Source organism: Salmo salar, chromosome 01, assembly GCF_965601325.2.
Source record: "Salmo salar chromosome 01, fSalSal1, whole genome shotgun sequence".
Lineage (NCBI taxonomy): Eukaryota > Metazoa > Chordata > Actinopteri > Salmoniformes > Salmonidae > Salmo > Salmo salar.
Window position 1 is genome coordinate 33,060,156 of NC_138291.1, and position 22,884 is coordinate 33,083,039.

At 45.6% G+C, this 22,884-nt stretch overlaps 1 protein-coding gene across 4 annotated transcripts in view; it reads right to left on the reverse strand.

Annotated features, from left to right (window-relative positions):
• rock2a (rho-associated, coiled-coil containing protein kinase 2a) overlaps positions 1–22,884 on the reverse strand; it is a 45,563-nt gene that overhangs the window by 6,430 nt on the left and 16,249 nt on the right. For 3 of the 4 annotated variants that reach the window (XM_014192141.2, XM_014192150.2, XM_014192160.3), the window contains exons 2-23: positions 12,947–13,028; positions 12,769–12,869; positions 12,496–12,633; positions 11,534–11,794; positions 11,173–11,317; positions 10,841–10,979; positions 9,053–9,144; positions 8,714–8,873; positions 8,451–8,514; positions 3,548–3,636; positions 3,363–3,411; positions 3,101–3,236; positions 2,862–2,953; positions 2,490–2,736; positions 2,293–2,399; positions 2,016–2,196; positions 1,562–1,907; positions 1,350–1,419; positions 1,121–1,224; positions 668–854; positions 237–330; positions 37–131 (exon numbers count right to left, since the gene is read on the reverse strand). In XM_014192141.2, coding sequence (XP_014047616.1) covers positions 37–131; positions 237–330; positions 668–854; positions 1,121–1,224; positions 1,350–1,419; positions 1,562–1,907; positions 2,016–2,196; positions 2,293–2,399; positions 2,490–2,736; positions 2,862–2,953; positions 3,101–3,236; positions 3,363–3,411; positions 3,548–3,636; positions 8,451–8,514; positions 8,714–8,873; positions 9,053–9,144; positions 10,841–10,979; positions 11,173–11,317; positions 11,534–11,794; positions 12,496–12,633; positions 12,769–12,869; positions 12,947–13,028 — 2,979 coding nt within the window. The remainder of the gene's footprint in view (positions 1–36; positions 132–236; positions 331–667; positions 855–1,120; positions 1,225–1,349; positions 1,420–1,561; positions 1,908–2,015; positions 2,197–2,292; positions 2,400–2,489; positions 2,737–2,861; positions 2,954–3,100; positions 3,237–3,362; positions 3,412–3,547; positions 3,637–8,450; positions 8,515–8,713; positions 8,874–9,052; positions 9,145–10,840; positions 10,980–11,172; positions 11,318–11,533; positions 11,795–12,495; positions 12,634–12,768; positions 12,870–12,946; positions 13,029–22,884) is intronic. The other variant, XM_014192157.3, reaches the window with a different exon arrangement.

Sequence of the window (22,884 nt, forward strand, 5' to 3'; positions counted from 1 at the left end):
TGTAAAGCTAGAAGAAATGACATTAAATCAGCCTGCCTGGGTCTTTAGTGTTCTCTCTGACTGGAGCTGCTTCTCAAACGTGAGCTTCATCTGGCTCATCTGCTGCTCATCATCCTTGGACGTCTGCAGCTCTGAACACATCACAAATAGAAGAATAGAATGTTACAATCTAATGTTGAACAGAAATAGATATTATTCTTTTTTACCAACCACACAGGCTGGAGGCAGAAACTTACCTTCAAGTGTCTCCTTGAGTTTGTTGTTGAGCTCCTCTTTCTCATTGGCTAAGTTGGCCACATCGCTAGTGAGGGTTCGGTTGGCCTCCTCCAGCTGGGCAGAAAAAAGCAGACAAAAAGTGAGACCAATGCAATTTGATAGTATTCAGCTGCAGCAAGCATTCTCAAGGCCCAGCAGGCGTCACCTCAGAGTCAGACTCACAGATCTATTGGTTACAATAGTCGATTCCGTTGTTGTTCACTCCTGGTCCTGGCCATAGTCCCAGCCCAGTACAAGCACACAAGCACACCTGATTAAGTGTATCAAGTTCTTGATGATTATTCGATCAGTTGAATTCTGTGTTTTCGAAAGCACTAAGCCAGGACAAAAGCTCACGCCCAATGCAGCCCACTACGGCCCTCCAGAAACAGAAGAACCAGGGCTGACTCACCGAGCCAATGGTAATGTCCTTCTCGACCAGCTCCTGCTTGTGCCGAGCCATCATCTCCTTGAGCTCCAGCTCCTTCATGATTTTCTCCTTCTCCAGGTCGGAGTACTGCTCCTCAGCGATGGAGCGAGCCAGCTGCTCCGAGTCCGCCTTGGTCAGCGTGATCTCCAGCTGCGCCGCCAGGGAGTCCCTGAGCGGTCACAGGTCAAGCATGTCTTTATAATGTAGCATTGAACATGGGTTTTGGTTGTTCTTTTTTGTGTTGTTTGTGTAAATAAATCAATAACGATGTATATTACAAGAACTCCGTAAGGAGGAAGAAAGCTTGAACCAGACCCTAAAGAAACCCATCCTCTTCTGGATCTCTGGGCAGATGTTTATAAGTTCAGCAGGACTGGAGTTGTAGACTAGAGTGTCAGTAAACAGTGCAGGGCCAGGCCATTTCCTTGTACTCACCTCTCCTCTTGTAACTCCTGAAGGGATTGCTGCATGTCCTTGTAGAGCTTGCTCTTCTCTTCGCATTCCTCCTTCAACTCCCGCACCTGGGTCTTATACAGCGTCTGGGCAACACAAAAAGATGATCAATCACAAATTCAATGCAATAATGTATACACAGGGTGTAAGTTATCTCAAGTTAGGATTCCTCTCTCAAAGACAATCAAATTAATTGTTGCAGCAGACTTACAGAAAAATACTGCTCAGCCTCTAGCTGGTCCTGAAGTTCCTTCATTTGGCCGTCCGAGTCCTGCCTTTCTCTGTGGAGACAAATGCAAATGAATCCTTTCAGTTTATTGTTTTATTGTGTTGACACTTTCTCTCAGCGTTATTACTTGCTAAAAATTCAAAGGTAAAATATAAAAAAATGAGAAAAAAAAAAGAGTCTGAATGTTGACTGACTTGCGTAGCTCCTGGTTTTGTTTCTCCAGGCTGCGTTTGATTTCCAGCAGGTGGTTAGCCTCCTGTTTCAGCTGCTTCTCAGAGGTCCTCAGGGTGTTGAGCTGCTGGTTCTGGGCCTTCAGGTCATTCTGGGTCAGACTGCGCTTCTGGGTCTCTTGCTCGATCTTCAAAGTCAGGTTCTTCACCTCCTCGGTGAGCCTTTCCTTGTGCCTGCGGAGCTCATCCAGTTTCTGTAGGGACTGCTTGTAGTCACAATCCAGCATGCTGCTGTGTTTCTCCAGCTCCAACATCCTGTTCTCCACACGCAGCTTGGACGCCCTCTCCTCCTGCAGCTTCTGCTCCATGTCTGGGGGAAGGGGAGAGAGGGAGAATAATTATTTATTGAATTGGATTTGACCCTGCTGACCACAGTCTAGTTTCTTTACCGAAGACGGATTCCTGTCCTTTGTCATACCTGATAACTCAGGAAGGGCCTTACCCTTCATGGCCTCAGACTTAGCGCCCTCGATCGACTCAATCTTGCTCTTGTCTGCGAGCCGTGCCTTGGTGGCTTTGTGCGACGCCTCCTCCTGCTCCAGCCCCTGCTGCAACACCTTCAGCTTGTACGTCATGTCTATCTCCTTGCTGCTCTTCTCCTACGGGAGAGTAGAAGAGAGAGAGAGAGAGAAGGTTAGAAAGTGAGAGTGCATAAAATAGAGAGGGTGAGAGCATAAGAAGGTGTGGAAGTTTACCTTCTCCAGGTCGGTGAGTTTCTCCTGTAGTAGTCTCTTCTCTGTCTCTGCTTTGGATAGGGCCTGTCTCACCTGCCGAACCTCATCCTCCAGCCCTGAGATTCGCCCTACAGAGACAGAGAAATGTCACCAAAGGCTAAATCATACTGTGAATAAACACACACAGTCTCTCCCACACAAACAAAATCCCCACTAACCCTGCATGTCTGCGATGGTCTCTGAGCCCTGGCTGTGCTCTCTCCTCTCAGCCTCCAGTGCTGCCTGCAGCCCGATACACTCCTTCTCCAGAGTGAGCTTGGAGCGCTCCAGCAGGCAGCACTTGTCCTGCAGCTCTCTGCCCCCGGCCTCCAGAGCCTGCACCTGCTTGCCTGCCTCCGTCTGGGCCTTCCTCAGCCGCGTAGCCGCCTCCTGCTCCGCACGCAATAGAGCATTGGCCTCGTCCAGCTGGATAACAAATCACTTAGTCACACTTTGTAATGTGCATTTCAATCACGTGCATTCCAATCACAAATGTAAACACATGCACATAAACACACAGGCAAGTTATTTTATACAGCGAAAAACCACACCTGTCTTTGTAAGTGAATGTTCTTCTCGTTGGATATGTGCGAGTTCTGATTTCTTTTCTTCATATCGTCCAGCTGGTCTCGGAGGCTGTTGACTGCAGATCACATCACAAGTTAGATATGAAAGTATACTGTGTGTGTGTGTGTGTGTGTGTGTGTGTGTGTGTGTGTGTGTGTGTGTGTGTGTGTGTGTGTATGTGTGTGTGTGTGTGTGTGTGTGTGTGTTCAGCCAGCGGTCTCACCCTCGTTCTCCAGGCAGCGTTTCCGGTCGGCCTCGCTTTCGGCCTTGCGGTGGCTCTCCACAGTCTTGTGCTGCAGTAGAGCCTTCTCTCTCTCCAGCTGCCTCAGACTCGACTCCAGAGCCTTTCTGCTACTCGTCTGTCAATGTACCACCAAAGGTCAGTGTTGGAAGTGCACAACTAATTATTTCTTGGTTGACATTTTTTAATCAGTTGTGTGCTATAGTGGTATGCTATATTGCTACTGTAGCTCCAAAGTTCTCACCTCTTCATCAAGTTCTTTGGAGATTTTCTCTAGACGACTGGTGGAAGTTCTACAGGAAGAGAACATAGTCCATGGTACTATTCTCATCGCCCCATATCATAAAGAACATGACTAACTCACATAGCAAGTCAGTAATAGTAGTAGGTGTATTGTGTGTGTATGAGGCCAGGGCATGTCGTGTCTACCTGCACTTGTGCTCCAGCTCATCTTTGGTCTGCATCTCATTATTGAGCTGCTCTTCCAGCTGGTGGAGTTTCTTCTGTAGCTTGGCCGACTTGAGGAAGAGGGGAAGGAGGCGGCGCAACTGTTACAATACACTTCACCTGGATTCTGCTCTAAAACTAGAGCGTATCATTTTACCACAATTTTACCTTGTTTTTTCAAAGCCATAATCAAGTGAAATCAATTCAGAAGAGCTTTGTTTAAAGAGAGAGAGAACACTTAACATCACAATATCCTGCAACAGATAAGAAATACATTTAATTTGCTCTGCAAAACAATTTCAGTCAGCACAGAAGTCAATGAGCTGACAGCTTTCACGGGATTAGCTTGTTGTTTAGCTACTGAAGGAAAGCCTCGTAAGTGTTTCAGTAGCGCTAAGAACTTGACAGATTATTGTGTATAACTCTTGAGCCAAACAAAGGAATTATATTATTATGACTTGTTATGACATTGTTATTATAGTGTTGCATTAGAAAATATAATTACATAACTTAGGTAACTTCTGTAACTCCGGTTCTCTGATATTATGAGTGAGATATCTCACGTGGGGGATTCGCTAGGATCACCTACTCTCGGAAGAACCTATGTAAAGTGTCTGTTGGAGACAGACCGGTAGAGTGGCGAATAAGGTGAGCCCCTCACCTTCCTTAAAAGGAGCCACTCTCCCAATTAATGAGATATGCCCCAAGAACAGTGTCCAATAGGTAAACTATTCTGTAGGAGAGGCAGTGTTTCCTATAGAAAAATATGTAGCAGTGGGGGACCCCGCACCACTAAAACAAGGGGGGAGAGGGACCACCCATTCAACCCTGTTTTGGGGGTCCGGGGACCCACCCTGGAGAATTTCCATGTATAAAGGACGGAGAAGATAAATTCTGGTGATTTTTTTAAAAGGACATTAAAACTTCAAAATGAATGAAAATAAAATTATGCTGACACCATCTAAAACAGAATTTCCACCTCCAGAAATGAGCCTAATAACATACGGGTAAAATGATTAACATAATGGAACATGAATATAGCTTATGCATAGTTCATATGATCAGGTATGCTATTAGCAATAAGAATGATCACCTGTAGCTCAGCTGATGTAGCAGAATGGCTATAAATAAATAGGCTGAAGCATGGGGTTGCCTATCTGCATTTACCCTATAGGGCTAATCATTACAGATCCCAAATGTGATCTTTTAACTAGTTAGAATCATGTTAATAAATGTTGTGTCCCCAAATAATGATATCAACACAGTGAATATAATGTAGGCCTACCTGTTAGGGTAACTTGGGATAAACTGCTACCCGGGGTAACCCACCCTCCCTCCAACACTTTCCCTGGTTGCCATTAATGTTGCTAAAATAAAACATGTAATCTGTCTCATCACAATTATTTGAATCACTCCGAAAAAATGGAGGTAGGGTGGTGTTTTTCCCCAAGTTACCCTAAAATTGACCTGTGTTACATTTATCCCCACTCTCCCCTATGCACTCACATGCTTAATCATGCTGCTGCTGAACCCAAAAAATAACTCAGGATTTAAAATTGTGCAGTTCATGCATATTTAGGAGTTGAGAAACTAGTAGGATTGGAAAGACGATTGCAAGGATTGTTGTGCTGCTTGTCGAAATGCAAGTTTCCCTCCCTATGGCACTTGTAACTTGAATGCGCCTCGAGAGGAATATTTCTCACACATAGAACACACAACAACAAGCCGACTTGGTAAATAGGATTCTACACCCAATTTTTCCTTGGTGTCAGCTCTCCCACCCCAAACGGCATGGTCACCGTCTTTTGGGATAGGGTCTCCCAGGGCCCTCATAGGGTTTTTGCTTCAACCAGACTGCAGCCTAAATAGATGCGGAAAGAGGGCTCTCTCTGGAGTAGCCAGTGCCATGACGTAAGACGTCAGGCAATATAGCTGTAGGAAGAAGGAAACAACTGCAGTGCAGTATTCCTAATCCTGGGCAGTAGGACAGCTACATAACTGGTATGTCTTGGCCCTGCTCCATGGGGAGGGTTGTTAAGAGCAAAGATATCTCCTCAGCCACTCGCTACCGTAGGATGGGGAGGCAAAGCAAGCAGTGGCCCGGCTGCGTGAACCAATCGCAGTAAAAAACTGGACGAAGAAAAGCCGAAGCTTTGTGGACTCAGGAGTACCAGATAGCAGTCTGGGGCTCTGATGCCTGGTGAGGGCGCCCCATCCCACTATTTTGACTGATCTCTAGCTCAATGTAGAGGGGGGGAAAAACACCCCTCAGAATCATATAAAGGGCTAAGGGGGTTTCACAGTGAGCCCTGGAAACCTACTCTCCTGTAGAACAAGGAAGCAAATGTGGTTCGAGTTCCCCTTCCTTGTTATATAAAGTCGCAGCGCCCTCTGGTGGGAAAAGCGGCATCGACGCATACCAGAGCTGGCTTGACTGTGATAGTTTGTGCCATAGCAGTCAGAGGCAAAAATTCCTCACACAATACGCAAAAAGGGCCACAGTGGATGTCGAAAGACAGAATGCCGTCCTGCTCCGTATGTCGGTGAGACCGGAGGGGGGGCTCACGTGCTGACTTTACTGCCCCTCCAGAAAATCTGAGAAGGCGGGAGGGGGGGGGGGCCTGAGAATAGGGTTGTCGCAACGCAGCCCTGCCTTCCCACTGCTGCGAAACTTGGAGAGGGGAACGAGCAGAAAACATTAAACGGTATGGCAGAGAGCCATAGGCCTTGCACACCATCCTTCTAAGCCGCCCTAGGTTGTCCAGCCCTTCTTATCTCCCTTAGGAGGGTTAGAGAGGTGAATCTTTGTTGCGGCTGCAGTGTAAGGTTTGGCCTGCTTCCCTACAGGTTTGGCCTGGTTCAGGGGCCTAGCCGGAGTGGTTTAGGGGCCTAGCCGGACTGCTGCGTCACCAGGGACCTCAGTCCCCCAAGGATAGCTTATTACCCCTTCCTAGCAGTGAGGCGAGATGCAGGAACCAACGGCTGCCACGGGCTTCGCCTTTATTCTTGTGCATGTCACACTTCTGCCGCATGGCGGCAACAGCGAGCCCGAACAACTCCTTGAGTGTCACTGGGGCATCCAGTAGGTCTTTAGTAACATGACGCAAGGGGCTGAGATGGTCAGCCAGTGACGGCTCCACCGTGGGAGGGTTGCTAAACTCGGATTCTTCTATATGTCCAGGCTCGGGATACCCCTAGCAAGAATTTAGCTAGTTAGGGGTTTATCCCACTAGCTCTTAGCTTCCCTAAGGCAAACTGGTAATGTGTGGAGCAGGTATTTTAAATTGACGCTGTATGAGAAAGGAGTCCCTTAACAGACCCTGAGATCCCACAGGAGACGGCCACTCAATGCCGAGTCTGGCCGCGGCTTGTTTGCAGAGATGAAGGAGCCCAAACTCCAAAGGAGGAGGGGCAGTTCCACTGCTCTCAGGGCCTGAGAGGGCGGGAGAACGAGGTCAGCCCCCATCTCCTGAGTTATCTCGAGGATATCCGTGAGATTAGTTCCTTCGTCATCCCCTAACTCGCCTTCCCCTGACACTACATAGTCAGACAGTGAAGGGAGGGAGTTGAGGCCTCGCTCCAAATGGGCATGGTTGAGGGGAGCTGAGCCACAGCTGTCGCTGTTGGCTTGGAGGAGAGAGGGGCTACCGATATAGAAGCACATTTAAAGCTTCTTCTTCAGACCTGCCCTTGTCAGCAGTTTGCAGTGCTCACAGGACTCAGGGTCGTCGAGCCTCTCATGGGGATGTTCCTTATTGATGCACAGAGGTTTGGAACCTTTCCCCGCAATCATGGAACCACAAGCACAAGAACGTGGGGGTTCAAGTGCTGGGCATGGCTCTGCCTAGGACGGGATAATAGTGGCCATTGTTTTTTCGGGCCCCTGTTCAACAGAGCCATAGTGGATGAGAAGATCCTTCCCACCATGGTCCAGGCTATAGCCCTCAATGCCAGCAGGGCTCTAAAATCCCTCACCCCCCTCTACCAGACATTGTATTCTGCCATTAAGGAACAAGGCTTCCTAGGGGGACAGCAAGATGCCGGTTGTAAGAGTAACGTGTATATGGTGTAGCCTAGATAGTTAGAAGCTTTGCGGCTGGTGGCTAGCCAAAAATATATTGTGTAAATGGTGTAATAAGCTAGCTAGTTAGAAGCCTTGCGGCTAACAGCTAGCAATAATGAGCAAAGTAGAACGCTATAGCCACGAGGCTAGTGTGGCATTAGCTAGCAGTAACCGTAGCTAGCTCAGTGCTAGCTAAAGGAAACCGTGCAGGGGCAAAGTTAGCCTTCAGATAGTGTGCTCCTGCGACTGAAGGAGCCATGAGGCTGAGACGGACGGTCTAGTTAACGCAATGGGTGAACGTAGCTTAATCTAGATGAGAAAAGGGAGCTAGCGATGCTACCGTGTTGCAGGTACGGCGAGCTTCCCAAGTTAGCCTTGCAGAGTGGGCTAACAGTCTCTCAATAGCTAGCCGGGAAGCAAGCTACCAACAGAGACAGAAGTAGAAAAGTAATTTCTACACAGAACGAAAACCTTCTGGTCAGTACTCAACCTCTCGAGACCTACACTAGGCAGAGATATCCTTCACGGTTCACTTGTGAGCAGTCAAGCAGGAAAACAGGCATCCAGTCGATCTGAGCACTAGAGAGTAATGTTAATTATCTTCATGAGGAAGAGAAGCGAGAATAACCAGAGGGCGGGAGAGTGGCTCCTTTTAAGGAAGGTGAGGGGCTCACCTCATTGACCACTCTACCCGTGTCTCCAACAGATGCTTTTGATAGGTTCTTACGAGAGTAGGTGATCCTTGCAAATCCGCCACATGTGATATCAAAACAAATAATTGAAAGAGAACTATAGGTATATGACAGGCAAGTAGGTACCCACCTCTCCTTTCAAGGCTGTTGAGTTCACGGTCACAACTGTAGAGTTATTCACACCGCTTAGTAACCTGGAGGAAACACATTGGTATTTGATGATGAACTAACAGCTCACACACATACACACATTAATACACACTTTCAGAGTTTTTAACATAATCAAAGCTTGTGTGAAACTTAGACATCCCCTACACATGAGTTACTAAGTAAAAAATACTGTCCATGATGAGGAAGGACTGTGATAGTAAGACATGAAGTCTGAAGACTTACTGGTCTTCCTTGAAGTAAGTGAAGCCGACGAAAGGAAGCTGGTTTCCCACAAAAGCCTTAGGAGTAGGGAAGGTCTCCACGTCACCCTTGTCATCTTCTATCTCATCAAAGTTGCTAGTGTCAATGTCACTGCTCAACTCTGGAACCACAGGAGCCGCCGCTAAACAGTGGGAGGGAGAGTGGGAGGAGAGGTGGGAGGGAGAGAAAGAAGGAAACATTGATGTTATTTATGTAATTTCTAGGTAACCATATGTAATATGTTTTCCATTGTACCAGGATGATCTTATATGATCAAATAAATAAATAAAATGCACTTGGCTGTACGGCAGAGACACCTACTGTTTCTGATGCTGTCAAAGTTCCATTGGTCATTCTTGAAAAAGGGGTGCCGTTTGATCTCCTCCACCCCGTTGCGGCCCAGTCGCACCTCCCTAAAAACCAAATAAAGGGCCATAGACTTACAGTTGAAGTCGGAAGTTTACATACACCTTAGCCAAATACATTTAAACTCAGTTTTTCACAATTCCTGACATTTACTCCTAGTAAGAATTCCCTGTGGATCACCACTTTATTTTAAGAATGTGAAATGTCAGAATAATAGTAGAGAGAATTATTTATTTCAGCTTTTATTTCTTTCATCACATTCCCAGGGGGTCAGAAGTTTAAATACACTCAATTAGTATTTGGTAGCATTGCCTTTAAATTGTTTAAAGGCAATGGATCAAACGTTAAACTTGGATCAAACGTTTCGGGTAGCCTTCCACAAGCTTCCCACAAGAAGTTGGGTGAATTTTGGCCCATTCCTCCTGACAGGGCTGGTGTAACTGAGTCAGGTTTGTAGGCCTCCTTGCTCGCACACACTTTTTCAGTTCTGCCCACAAATTTCTATAGGATTGAGGTCAGGGCTTTGTGATGGCCACTCCAATACCTTGACTTTGTTGTCCTTGAGCCATTTTGCCACAACTTTGGAAGAATGCTTGGTGTCATTGTCCATTTGGAAGACCCATTTGCGACCAAGCTATAAGTTCCTGACTGATGTCTTGAGATGTTTCTTCAATATATCCACATAATTTTCTTTCCTAATGATGCCATCTATTTTATGAAGTGTACCAGTCCCTCCTGCAGAAAAGCACCCCCACAACATGATGCTGCCACCCCTGTGCTTCACGATTGGGATGGTGTTCTTTGGCTTGCAAGCCTTCCCCTTTCACCTCCAAACATAACGATGGTCATTATGGCCAAACAGTTCTATTTTTGTTTCATCAGACCAGAGGACATTTCTCCAAAAAGTATGATCTTTGTCCCCATGTGCAGTTGAAAACTACAGTCTGGCTTTTTTATGGCGGTTTTGGAGCAGTGGCTTCTTCCTTGCTGAGCGACCTTTCAGGTTATGTCGATATAGGACTCGTTTTACTGTGGATGTAGATACTTTTGTAACGGTTTCCTCCAGCATCTTCACAAGGTCCTTTGCTGTTGTTCTGGGATTGATTTGCACTTTTCGCACCAAAGTACGTTCATCTCTAGGAGACAAGGATGAACCAGACTTGTGGAGGTCTACAATTTCTTTCCTGAGGTCTTGGCTGATTTCTTTTGATTTTCCCATGATGTCAAGCAAAGAGGCACTGAGTTTGAAGGTAGGCCTTTTAAATACATCCACAGGTACACCTCCAATTGACTCAAATTATGTAAATTAGCCTACCAGAAGCTTCTAAAGCCATGACATCATTTTCTGGAATTTTCCAAGCTGTTTGAAAGCACAGTCAACTTAGTGTATGTAAACTTCTGACCCACTGGAATTGTGATACCGTGAAATAATCTGTCTGTAAACAATTGTTGGAAAAATGACTTGTGTCATGCACAAAGTAGATGTCCTAACCAACTTGCCAAAACTATAATTTGTTAACAAGAAATTTGTGGAGTGGTTGAAAAACTAGTTTTAATGACTCCAACCTAAGTGTTTGTAAACTTCCGACTTCAACTGTATGTTGGTTGTCAGGGAGAAAGCTGGGATAGCTCCATCTGAATATAGTCTGGATATCGGTCAGACTGCTACAAAAATGACTTTGCAAACTGTAACTTGAAGTTTAAACCTGTAACTGTGGTTAATATTCTTAATATCATTGTTACCTGTCTGTCAGGAAGGCACAGATGAGGTTTTTGGCGTCTTTGGAGATCTCTACGTCATCTGGAAAGTTGAGGGAATTCTTGTGATCCATGATCTTGCTGTATGTTCCAACAAGGGAGTCGGCATAGAATGGTGTGTCACCTAATGGGAACATAGCACAGAAATAATTACACTATGTTTACTTATAAGCAATTTGCTTACAAGTTCTTCAATATCTTTTTATAGGCAGACTTGATATATCTTCAGTTAGTGTAAACTAAGATTGAGTCATTATTTTTGAGACAAACAAAGACCGGGAACATAAACACCAAGGATTTAGACAAGCCCAACTCACCGACTAGCATCTCGAAGATGAAGACCCCTACAGACCACCAGTCACACTCCCGTCCGTAGTAACCATCTCCACCCTGCGACTTTAGAACCTCAGGAGAGATGTAGTCTGGAGTGCCAACCGCTGTGTCACAGTGCACCATCCCAGTCTGTAACCAGTCAATCCTTCAGTTAGATACACTTTCTCAATCAAGCCAACCAAGTATGAATCATCAAGTATATACAGTTAAGTTTTAATGAGCACTTATCAAATAAGTGTTAACTTAGAGCACAGCTAGACATAAGCTATTCCGCTGTAAGTATTGTGAGTAATGCTCTCTTTAGCACACTGCACAGCTGGAATAAGTGGAAAATGTGGTCCTCACAGAGTCCATCTTCATGCAGGTTCCAAAGTCGGCCAGTTTGAGGTGTCCGTGGCGGTCCAGGAGCATGTTGTCAGGCTTGACGTCACGGTGGATGAAACCCAGGGAGTGGATGGCATCCAGTGCCATGACCACCTCGGCCGTGTAGAACCGGGCCCACTTCTCAGGCACATCGTAGGTACTGGTGAGGTTCACCAGGTCCCCTCCAGGCATGTACTCCATCACCATGTAAAGGTAACGGTCGTCTTGGAAGGCACAGCATAACTAGACACAGATCAGAAAGCAAAGACAATACAAGTTACAGGGTTATCTTCCATCACACTATTCTGGTTTGATATGGTTTGTGTAGATCGTTTTAAAATATGTTTTTGTCCTGTCTTGTTATACAATATATTATACACTCAGTGGCCAGTTTATTAAGTACACCAACACGTTCACGAAAATGGTTTGCTCCTACAGACAGTGAGTTACGTGGCCGTGGCTTGCTACATAAGGCAGGCAGACAGGCAACAAGATGTTAAGTTACTGTTCGATTTAACGTTAGAATGGGCAAAACGAGTGACTTAAGTGACTGAGCGTGGCCTGGTGCGCCGGTTCCAGTATCTCAGAAACGGCCGGCCTCCTGGGCTTTTCACACACAACAGTATCTAGGGTTTACCGAGAATGGTGTGACAAACAAAAAACATCCAGTCAGCGGCAGTCTTGTGGTTGAAAACAGCTTGTTGATGAGAGGTCGCAGAACAACAGTGGTGTGCAGAACGGAATCTCAGAACGCACAACTCATCGGTCCTTGTCACGGATGGGTTATTGCACCGGGTTCCACTCCTATCAGCTAAAAACAAGAAGAAGTGGCTCCAGTGGGCAGGCGATCACCAACACTGGACAACTGAGGAGTGGAAAAACATTGCCTGGTCCGTCGAATCCCGGTTGAGTATATAGGTGTGTGTGTGTGTGTGAGGTCTTACTTGTACGACCCAGGGACTGTTGGCGAAGGCCATAATATCCCTCTCCTCCCAGAAAAAGGCTGAGTCAGAGCGTTTTATCATCTCAAACTTGCTCAGCAGCTTCATGGCGTACACTTTCTGAGAGGCTTTGTGTCGAACCTGGGGGAAACAAAGGAATTAAAGAGACAGAAAGAGAGACGGAAAAAGACACAAAGGGAGAGTCAAAACTAAGTGGTTTACGCAATACGCAGATGTTTCACATCTTGATGAAATACAAAAATAAATACATCTCACCAGTTGAACCTCCCCAAATGCCCCTCTGCCGATCACCTTCACCCTGTCAAAGTCCTCAGACTTCATCTGAAAGTCCCGTAGGTGCCCCATCACCTTCTCATCTGCATGGAGAAGAGAGGAGTCAGCCATCCACACACACATTCACACATACATCTGTACTATTACCAAACATACTTACATCTGTTTAAAAAGGTTTCTACATTTTTGTTTTTCCGTAGGGCAGGGTAGTCTAGATCTAGAACGAAGGCATTGATAGAATCCTGAAATAGAGAAAGAAGAAAACTCATTCATTGGAAAAGATAAACCAACATAATATGCAATCAAGCAAAGTGAATGTGGGAGCGTTATTTTTGGGGTGTAATTAAACTTTTTACCCAATACAATGAGGACATTTAAGTGCCACAAAAATTGGGTATAACATGTGTCCAGTTCATTTAATTTAATTCAGGATTTGGGCATAAAATATGATCTAATAAAAATTCCATAACATTGAAGTGGAATTGACATAACTCATAACAAGCATAAAACACAGAGAATGTAGGGCAGTGGATTTGTCAGCTGTCATTCTCTGACACCAACAGATATTCGTATGAAGATACGTCAAGAATAACATTACAACAGACCTTCCTATAACCTTTCAGATCCTACAGTTGAAGTCAGAAGTTTACATACACCTTAGCCAAATACATTTAAACTCAGTTTTTCACAATTCCTGACATTTAATCCTAGTAAAAAATCCCTGTCTTAGATCAGTTAGGATCACCACTTTATTTTAAGAATGTGAAATGTCAGAATAATAGTAGAGAGAATTATTTAATTCAGCTTTTATTTCTTTCATCACATTCCCAGTGGGTCAGAAGTTTACATACACTCAATTAGTATTTGGTAGCATTGCCTTTAAATTGTTTAACTTGGGTCAAATGTTTCTTCGGGTAGCCTTTCACAAGCTTCCCACAATAAGTTGGGTGAATTTTGGCCCATTCCTCCTGACAGAGCTGGTGTAACTGAGTCAGGTTTGTTGGCCTCCTTGCTCACACACACTTTTTCAGTTCTGCCCACATATTTTCTATGGGATTGAGGTCAGGGCTTTGTGATGGCCACTCCAATACCTTGACTTTGTTGTCCTTAAGCCATTTTGCCACAACTTTGGAAGTATGCTTGGGGTCATTGTCCATTTGGAAGACCCATTTGAGACCAAGCTTTAACTTCCTGACTGATGTCTTGAGATGTTGCTTCAATATATCCACATAATTTTCTTTCCTCATGATGCCATCTATTTTGTGAAGTGCACCAGTCCCTCCTGCAGCAAAGCACCCCCACAACATCATGCTGCCACCCCGTGCTTCACGGTGGAGATGGTGTTCTTCGGCTTGCAAGCCTTCCCCTTTTTCCTCCAAACAAAACGATGGTCATTATGGCCAAACAGTTCTATTTTTGTTTCATCAGACCAGAGGACATTTCTCCAAAAAGTACAATCTTTGTCCCCATGTGCAGTTGCAAACCGTAGTCTCGCTTTTTTATGGCGGTTTTGGAGCAGTGGCCTCTTCCTTGCTGAGCGACCTTTCAGGTTATGTCAATATAGGACTCGTTTTACTGTGGATATAGATACTTTTGTAACTGTTTCCTCCAGCATCTTCACAAGGTCCTTTGCTGTTGTTCTGGGATTGATTTGCACTTTTCGCAAAGTACGTTCATCTCTAGGAGACAGCATCTCCTTCCTGAGCGGTATGATGGCTGCGTGGTCCCATGTTGTTTATACTTGCGTACTATTGTTTGTACAGATGAACGTGGTACCTTCAGGCATTTGGACATTTCTCCCAAGGATGAACCAGACTTGTGGAGGTCTACAATTTCTTTCCTGAGGTCTTGGCTGATTTCTTTTGATTTTCCATAAATGTCAAGCAAAGAGGCACTGAGTTTGAAGGTAGGCCTTGAAATACATCCACAGGTACACCTCCAATTGACTCAAATGATGTCAATTAGCCTACCAGAAGCTTCTAAAGCCATGACATCATTTTCTGGAATTTTCCAAGCTGTTTGAAAGCACAGTCAACTTAGTGTATGTAAACTTCTGATCCACTGGAATTGTGATACAGTGAATTATATGTGAAATAATCTGTTTGTAAACAATTGTTGGAAAAATTACTTGTATGCACAAAGTAGATGTCTTAACCAACTTTCCAAAACTATAGATTGTTAACAAGAAATTTGTGGAGTGGTTGAAAAACGAGTTTTAATGACTCCAACCTAAGCGTATGTAGACTTCCGAATTCAACTGTATGTATGTCTCTTTCTCACCCCCCAGTCCGTCCGTCTATCTACTCTGCAGAAGTCAGTGTACACTATACAGCTTGGTGCCAGCTGTTTCATCATCTCCACTCCACTTCCCAATAAAGAACATACCTCACACAGAACTAATATTTGAGGAGAAGAAGCACACAGACACACACTCACTCTGACACAAACAGACACACGCTGACGCTCACATTGACACGGCTCATCTCCCCTTAGAGCTCAGCAATACAGGAAATGATCCACCCCGCCCAGAACTCAGAAGATAATTTCACTGTGTCATGAAGCCGGTACCTCAGTGTGCAAGTCATTTCCTCTGTAGAGAGAGACAACTCCACGCAGCCCGCCTATCCCTACTCAATAGGCAATGAGTACAAAAAGTGAAGCTACACTTTATAACTAGTGGACTGTAGAAATTGTGAACTATTTACCTGTCATTTAATTAGAAACATCACTGTAAAATGGCTGATTAGTCATAACCAAAATGAAGTGAGTGTGGTATCTTTGGGTTCACTGGAAAAAAGCATGTGTAATGTGCAATTACAAAAAGCACCTACATTTGTGTTGATGCCTGTGAAGTAGTCCATCCTTACCAGGAAGACCTGCTACTTCACAAATGTCAACATAAGATTAGATTATTACCACATATTTTCCTATGAAATATCTTCCTATAAATACCCTTTGCAACATGACTGTAAAATAAAGTCTCATCCTTTCGGGGGGGAAAAGCAGCCTAAATCCCAGAGCATCTTGTCAGGTACAGAGCAGAACCCTGACTGCTCACACATGTCAATCATGCATTACTGGACAGCCATTGGACAAGAGCCATCCATGGCCATCCATGGCAAAAACAACAAGATATACATGCGTGTTTGTGGGTAACACCCGGGGAGATTAAGAACCCTTCTTTCAAACTTCCATCAAATCAAATCAAATCTTATTTGTCACATGCACCGAATAAAACAGGTGTAAACCTTAACATGAAATGCTTATGTTTGAGAAACAGAGTTAAGAAAATATTTACTGGGGGCCTCCTGAGTGGCGCAGTGGTCTAAGGCACTGTATCGCAGTGCTAGCTGTGTCACTAGAGATCCTGGTTCAAGTCCAGGCTCTGTCGCAGCTGGCCAATTGGCCCAGCGTCGTCCGGGTTAGTTAAGGGTTTAGCCGGCGGGGATGTTCTTGTCCCATCTCGCACTAGCGACTCGGTGTTTCCTCCGACACATTGGTGCGGCTGGTTAAGTGGACATTGTGTCAAGAAGCTGGGCTGGGTTGTGTTTCGGAGGACGCATGGCTGTCGACCTTTGCCTCTCCTGAGTCCGTACAGGAGTTGCAGCGATAGGACAAGACTGTAATTGGGAGAAAAAAGGGGTCCTTTGAAATAAAAATGAAAATATTTTCTAGATAAAATAAATATAAAAAGTAACACAGCAGAATTACATAACAATAACAAGGCTATATACAGGGGTCCCGGTAATGAGTAAATGTGCGGGTGTACAGGTTAGTTGAGGTAATTTGTACATGTAAGTAGAGGTAAAGTGACAATGCATAAATGATAAACAGAGTAGCAGCAGTGTAAAAATGTAAGTAGTCCGGGTGACCATTTGATTAATTGTTCAGCAGTCTTATAGCTTGGGGTAGAAGCTGTTAAGGAGCCTTTTGGACCTAGACTTGCCGCTCTGGTACCGCTTGCCGTGCGGTAGCAGAGAGAACAGTCTATGACTTGGGTGACTGGAGTCTGACAATTGTTTGGGCCTTCCTCTGACACCGCCTGGTATATAGGTCCTGGATGGGAGGAAGCTTGGCCCCAGTGATGTATTGGGCCGTATGCACTACCCTCTGTAGCGCCTTACGGTCAGATACCGAGCAGTTGCCATACCAGGCGGTGATGCAAACGGTCAGGATGCTCTCGATGGTGCAGCTATAGAACCTTTTGAGGATCTGGGGACCCATGCCAAATTGTTTCACACCCCTGAAGGGAACTGGTGTTGAGGACCAGCGCGGCAGATGTGTTGTTGCCTACCCTTACCACCTGGGGCCGGTCCGTCAGGAAGTCCAGCATCCAGTTGCAGAGGGAAGTATTTAGTCCCAGGGTCCTTAGCTTAGTGATGAACTTTGTGGGCACTATGGTGTTGAACTCTGAGCTGTTGTCAATGAACAGTATTCTCACATAGGTGTTCCTTTTGTTCGGGTGGGAAAGGGCAGTAGGGAGTGTGATTGCGTCATCTGTGGATCAGTTGGGGCGTAATACGAATTGGAGTGGGTCTAGGGTTTCTGGAATGATGGTGTTGACGTGAGCCATGACCAGCCTTTCAAAGCACTTCATGGCTACCGACGTGAGTGCTACGGGGCGGTAGTCATTTAGGTAGATTACCTTTGTATTCTTGGGCACAGGGACTATGGTGGTCTGCTTGAAACATATGGGTATTACAGACTCGTTCAGGGAGAGGTTGAAAATGTTAGTGAAGACACTTGCCAGTTAGTCCGTGCATGCTCTGAGTACACACCCTGGTAATCCGTCTGGCCTCGCAGCCTTGTGAATGTTGACTTGTTTAAAGGTCTTACTCACATGGGCTATGGAGAGCGTGATCACACAGTCATCTGGAATAGCTGGTGCTCTCATGCATGCTTTAGTGTTGCTTGCCTCAAAGCGAGCTTAAAAGAGATTTAGCTCATCTGGGCTGGGTTTCCTTTTTTAGTCTGTAATAGTTTACAAGCCCTGCCACATCCGACAAACGTCAGAGACTGTCACGATCGTTGTAGGAACTGGACCAAGGCGTAGCGTGATTAAAGTTCCACATATTTATTTAAGCGAAACTTCCAAACATAAAAAGAAACAAACAATCAACGAACCGTGACATCAGAGGTGCCACATGCACTAACTCAAAACAAAACAAGATCCCACAAAACACAGTGGGGAAATGGCTGCCTAAATATGATCCCCAATCAGAGACAATGCTAAACAACTGCCTCTGATTGGGAACCATACCAAGCACACCAACATAGAAACTATACCATAGAGACTATACCAACTATACCATAGGGAACCAAGGGCTCTCTATGGTCAGGGCGTGACAGTGACGGTGTAGTAGGATTCAATCTTAGTCCTGTATTGACGCTTTGCCTGTTTGATGGTTCATCTGAGGGCATAGCGGGATTTCTTGTAAGCGTCCGGATTAGTGTCCCATTCCTTGAAAGTGCCAGCTCTAGCCTTTAGCTTGGTGCAGATGTTGCCTGTAATCCATGGCTTCTGGTTGGGATATGTACGTACAGTCAATGTGGGGACTATGTTCTCAATGCACTTATTGATGAAGCCGGTGACTGAGGTGGTATACTCCTCAATGCCATTGGATGAATCACGGAACATATTCCAGTCTGTACTAGCAAGCAGTCCTGTAGCGTATCATCCGCGTCATCGAGTCACTGGTACTTCTTGCTTTAGTTTTTGCACGTAAGCAGGAAATCAGGAAGATATAATTATGGTCATATTTGCCAAATGGAGGGCGAAGGAGAGCTATGCGTCTCTGTGTGTGGAGTAAAGTTGGCCGAAAAATGTTTTTCCTCTGGTTGCGCATGTGACATGCTGGTAGAAATGAGGTAAAACTGATTTAAGTTTGACTGCATTAAAGTCCCCGGCCACTATGAGCACCGCCTCTGGATGAGCATTTTCTTGTTTGTTTATGGCCTTATACAGCTCGTTGAGTGCGGTCTTAGTGCCAGCATCGGTTTGTGGTGGTATATAGACGGCTACGAATAATATAGATGAGAACTCTCTTGGTAGATAGTGTGGTCTAAAGCTTATCATGAGGTACACTACCTCAGGTGAGCAATACCTCAAGACTTCTTTAACAATTGCCCTTGCGATACACAGAAAAAACAGCCAGCTCTATATTATCCATGTCGTCGTTCAGCCAAGACTCGGGGAAACATAAGATATTACAGTTTTTAATGTCCTGTTGGTTGGATAGTCTCGACCGTAGATCACCGAGTTTGTTTTCCAGTGATTGCACGTTGGCCAATAGAACCGATGGTAATGGTGATTTACTCACTCGCCTACGAATCCTAACAAGGCACCCCGACCTTCTTCCTCGGTATCTCCACCTTTTCATCACGCGAATGACGGGGATTTGGATCTGTTCTCCGGAAAGCAGTAAATCCTTCGACTCATTAAGGAAAAAATCTTCGTCCAGTTCCGATGTCCAGAAGCTCTTTTTGGTCATAAGAGACGGTAGTAGCAACATTATGTAAATAATAAGTTACAAACAACGCATCCGGTGCCATAATAACCTTTTTCCATGTGTGCCTGTGTGTGTGTCCAGTGGGCTTGTGTGTGCCTGTGTGTGTGTCCAGTGTGTCAGTGTATGCCTGTCCATGTGTGTGTGTGTGTGTCCAGTGGGCCAGTGTGTACCTGTATGTGTGTGTGTGTGCGTGTCTATGTGTCCAGTGTGTTCCTCTATGTGTGTGTGTGTGTCTATGTGTCCAGTGGGCCAGTGTGTTCCTGTCTGTCTGTGTATGTGTGTCCAGTTGGCCAGTGCGTACGTGTTGGTGTGTGTCCAGTGGGCCAGTGTGTGCCTGTGTGTGTCCAGTGGGCCAGTGTGTGTCTGCCTGTGTGTGTGAGTATGTCCAGTGGGCCAGTGTGTGCCTGTGTGTGTCCAGTGAGCCAGTGTGTGCCTGTGTGTGTCCAGTTGGCCAGTGTGTGTCTGCCTGTGTGTGTGTGAGTATGTCCAGTGAGCCAATGTGTGCCTGCCTGCCTGTGTGTGTGTGTGTGTGTGTGTGTGTGTGTGTGTGTGTGTGTGTGTGTGTGTGTGTGTGTGTGTGTGTGTGTGTGTGTGTGTGTCCAGTGGGACAGTGAGTGCCTGTCTGTCTGTCTGTCTGTCTGTCTGTCTGTCTGTCTGTCTGTCTGTCTGTCTGTCTGTCTGTCTGTCTGTCTGTCTGTCTGTGTCCATCCAGTGGGCTAGTGTGTGCCTGTGTGTGTGTGTGTCCAGTGGGCCAGTGTGTGACTGTCTGTATGTGTATGTGTCCAGTGGGCCAGTGTGTGCCTGCCTTTGTGTGTGTGTGTGTGTGTCCAGTGGACAGTGTGTGCCTGCCTGAATGCGTGTGTGTGTCCAGTGGGCCAGTGTGTGCCTGTCTGTGTGTCCAGTGGGCCAGTGTGTGCCTGTCTGTGTGTGTGTGTGTCCAGTGGGCCAGTGTGTTCCTGTCTGTGTGTGTGTGTGTGTGTGTGTGTGTGTGTGTCCAGTGTGTGCCTGCGTGTGTGTGTGTGGATGTGTGTCCAGTTGGCCAGTGTGTGCCTGCCTTTGTGTGTGTGTGTGTGTGTGTGTCCAGTGGGACAGAGTGTTCCTGTCTGTGTGTGTGTGCCTGTGCCTGTGTGTGTGTGTGTGTGTGTGTGTGTGTGTGTGTGTGTGTGTGTGTGTGTGTGTGTGTGTGTGTGTGTGTGTGTGTCTCCAGTGGGCCAGTGTGTGCCTGCGTGTGTGTGTGTGTGTGTGTGTGTATGTGTGTCCAGTTGGCCAGTGTGTGCCTGCCTTTGTGTGTGTGTGTGTGTCCAGTGGGACAGAGTGTTCCTGTCTGTGTGTGTGTCCAGTAGGCCAATGTGTGCCTGTCTGTGTGTGTGTGTCTGTGTGTGTGTGTGTGTCCCCAGTGGGCCAGTGTGTGACTGTCTGTATGTGTATGTGTCCAGTGGGCCAGTGTGTGCCTGCCTTTTTGTGTGTGTGTCCAGTGGACAGTGTGTGCCTGCCTGAATGCGTGTGTGTGTCCATTGGGCCAGTGTGTGCCTGTCTGTGTGTGTGTGTGTGTCCAGTGGGCCAGTGTGTTCCTGTCTGTGTGTGTGTGTGTGTGTCCAGTGGACCAGTGTGTGCCTGCGTGTGTGTGTGTGTATGTGTGTCCAGTTGGCCAGTGTGTGCCTGCCTTTGTGTGTGTGTGTGTGTGTGTGTCCAGTGGGCCAGAGTGTTCCTGTCTGTGTGTGTGTGCCTGTCCAGTAGGCCAATGTGTGCCTGTCTGTGTGTGTGTGTGTGTGTGTCCAGTGGGCCAGAGTGTTCCTGTCTGTGTGTGTGTGCCTGTGTGTGCATGTGAATGTGTCCTGTGGGCCAGTATGTTCCTATCTGTGTGTCTGTGTGTGTGTGTCTCCAGTGGGCCAGTGTGTTCCTGTGTGTGTGTCAAGTGGGCCAGTGTGTTCCTGTGTGTGTGTGTCTGCCTGTGTGTCCATCAGTTATTGGGGGCTGGGGGGACGGAACCCATACGCACAGAGCTGAAGGGCATTATAAAAATATGCCATGACCCGAAAAATTGAAAATTACACACAGAGAAATGGGGTAAAAACAAAAATAGGACCCTAATGTAAACACCCAGCCCTTACCTAAATCTAAATTTAGGACCATCGTACACGCAAGTAACATACTGAATTCCTTCATTTCCACACATCTTTACAACTCCTAGAGATAGTGTCTGGGAAACTACAGAGCCATAGATAGGGCTATCTATCAATGTTTTATGAATAGGTATGAACTCATCAGACAGGAATGTTAAATCAGGGACACTGACCGACCCACTGCTGCTATCTCATCAGTTCTCTCTTATCTGTCTGAACTACAGTGAAAAAACACTGCTCACAAGCACACTGCAAACCTGCCAATGTACTGGGTTGCATGGCAACGTCTTAGAAACATGATTCAGTGGGAGACGTAGTGAGGCCGAAGTTGATAACAGGCCACACAAGTACATTTCTACTAAAATACAACACAATCATAATCAATCGTTCATCTAACAAAATGTAAGCACACCAGCTTGTAGAAGAATACAATATATGCACGTCAAGCTTGAAAACTGTCGAAGGAGAAGATGAGAGAAACGGATGAAAATAAATACAAAAAACATTAGTTTGTTGGCAGCAGCAGGAAGTGTCTGTCCAATTGATCATTTCATTAGGAGATAGTGGGGTTAGTTGAGCCATTTTTTACATAATTCTGTCAAGGGAAATATCCATACGCACAAAAAGCTTATTTCTCAAAAATGTTGTGCACAAATTGGTTTACATCCCTGTTAGTGAACTTTCTCCTTTGACAAGATAATCCATCCAACTGACAGGTGCGGCATATCAAGAAGCTGATTAAACAGCATGATCATTTACAGGTGCACCTTGTGCTGGGGACAATAAAAGGCCACTAAAATGTTCAGTTGTATCACACAACACAATGCCACAGATGTCTCAAGTTGAGGGAGCTTGCAATTGGCATGCTGACTGCAGGAATGTCCCCCAGAGCTGTTGCCAGGTAATTTTATGTTCATTTCTCTAACGTAAGCCGCCTCCAACATCGCTTTTGAGAATTTGGCAGTACAGTGGCTTGCGAAAGTATCCACCCCCCTTGTCATTTTTCCTAATTTGTTGCCTTACAACCGGGAATTAAAATTGATTTTGGGGGGGGTTTGTATCATTTGATTTACACAACATGCCTACCATTTTAAAGATGCTTAATATTTTTTCTTGTGAAACAAAGACAAACAAACATAAGACAAAAAAAACTGAAAACTTGAGCGTGCATAACTATTCACCCCCCCAAAGTCAATACTTTGTAGATCCACCTTTTGCAGCAATTACAGCTGTGTGTCTCTTGGGGTATGTCTCTATAAGCTTGGCACATCTAGCCACTGGGATCTTTGCCCATTCTTCAAGGCAAAACTGCTCCAGCTCCTTCAAGTTGGATGAGTTCCGTTGGTGTACAGCAATCTTTAAGTCATACCACATATTTTCAATTGGATTGAGGTCTGGGCTTTGACTAGGCCAATCCAAGACATTTAAATGTTTCCACTTAAAGAACTCGAGTGTTGCTTTAGCAG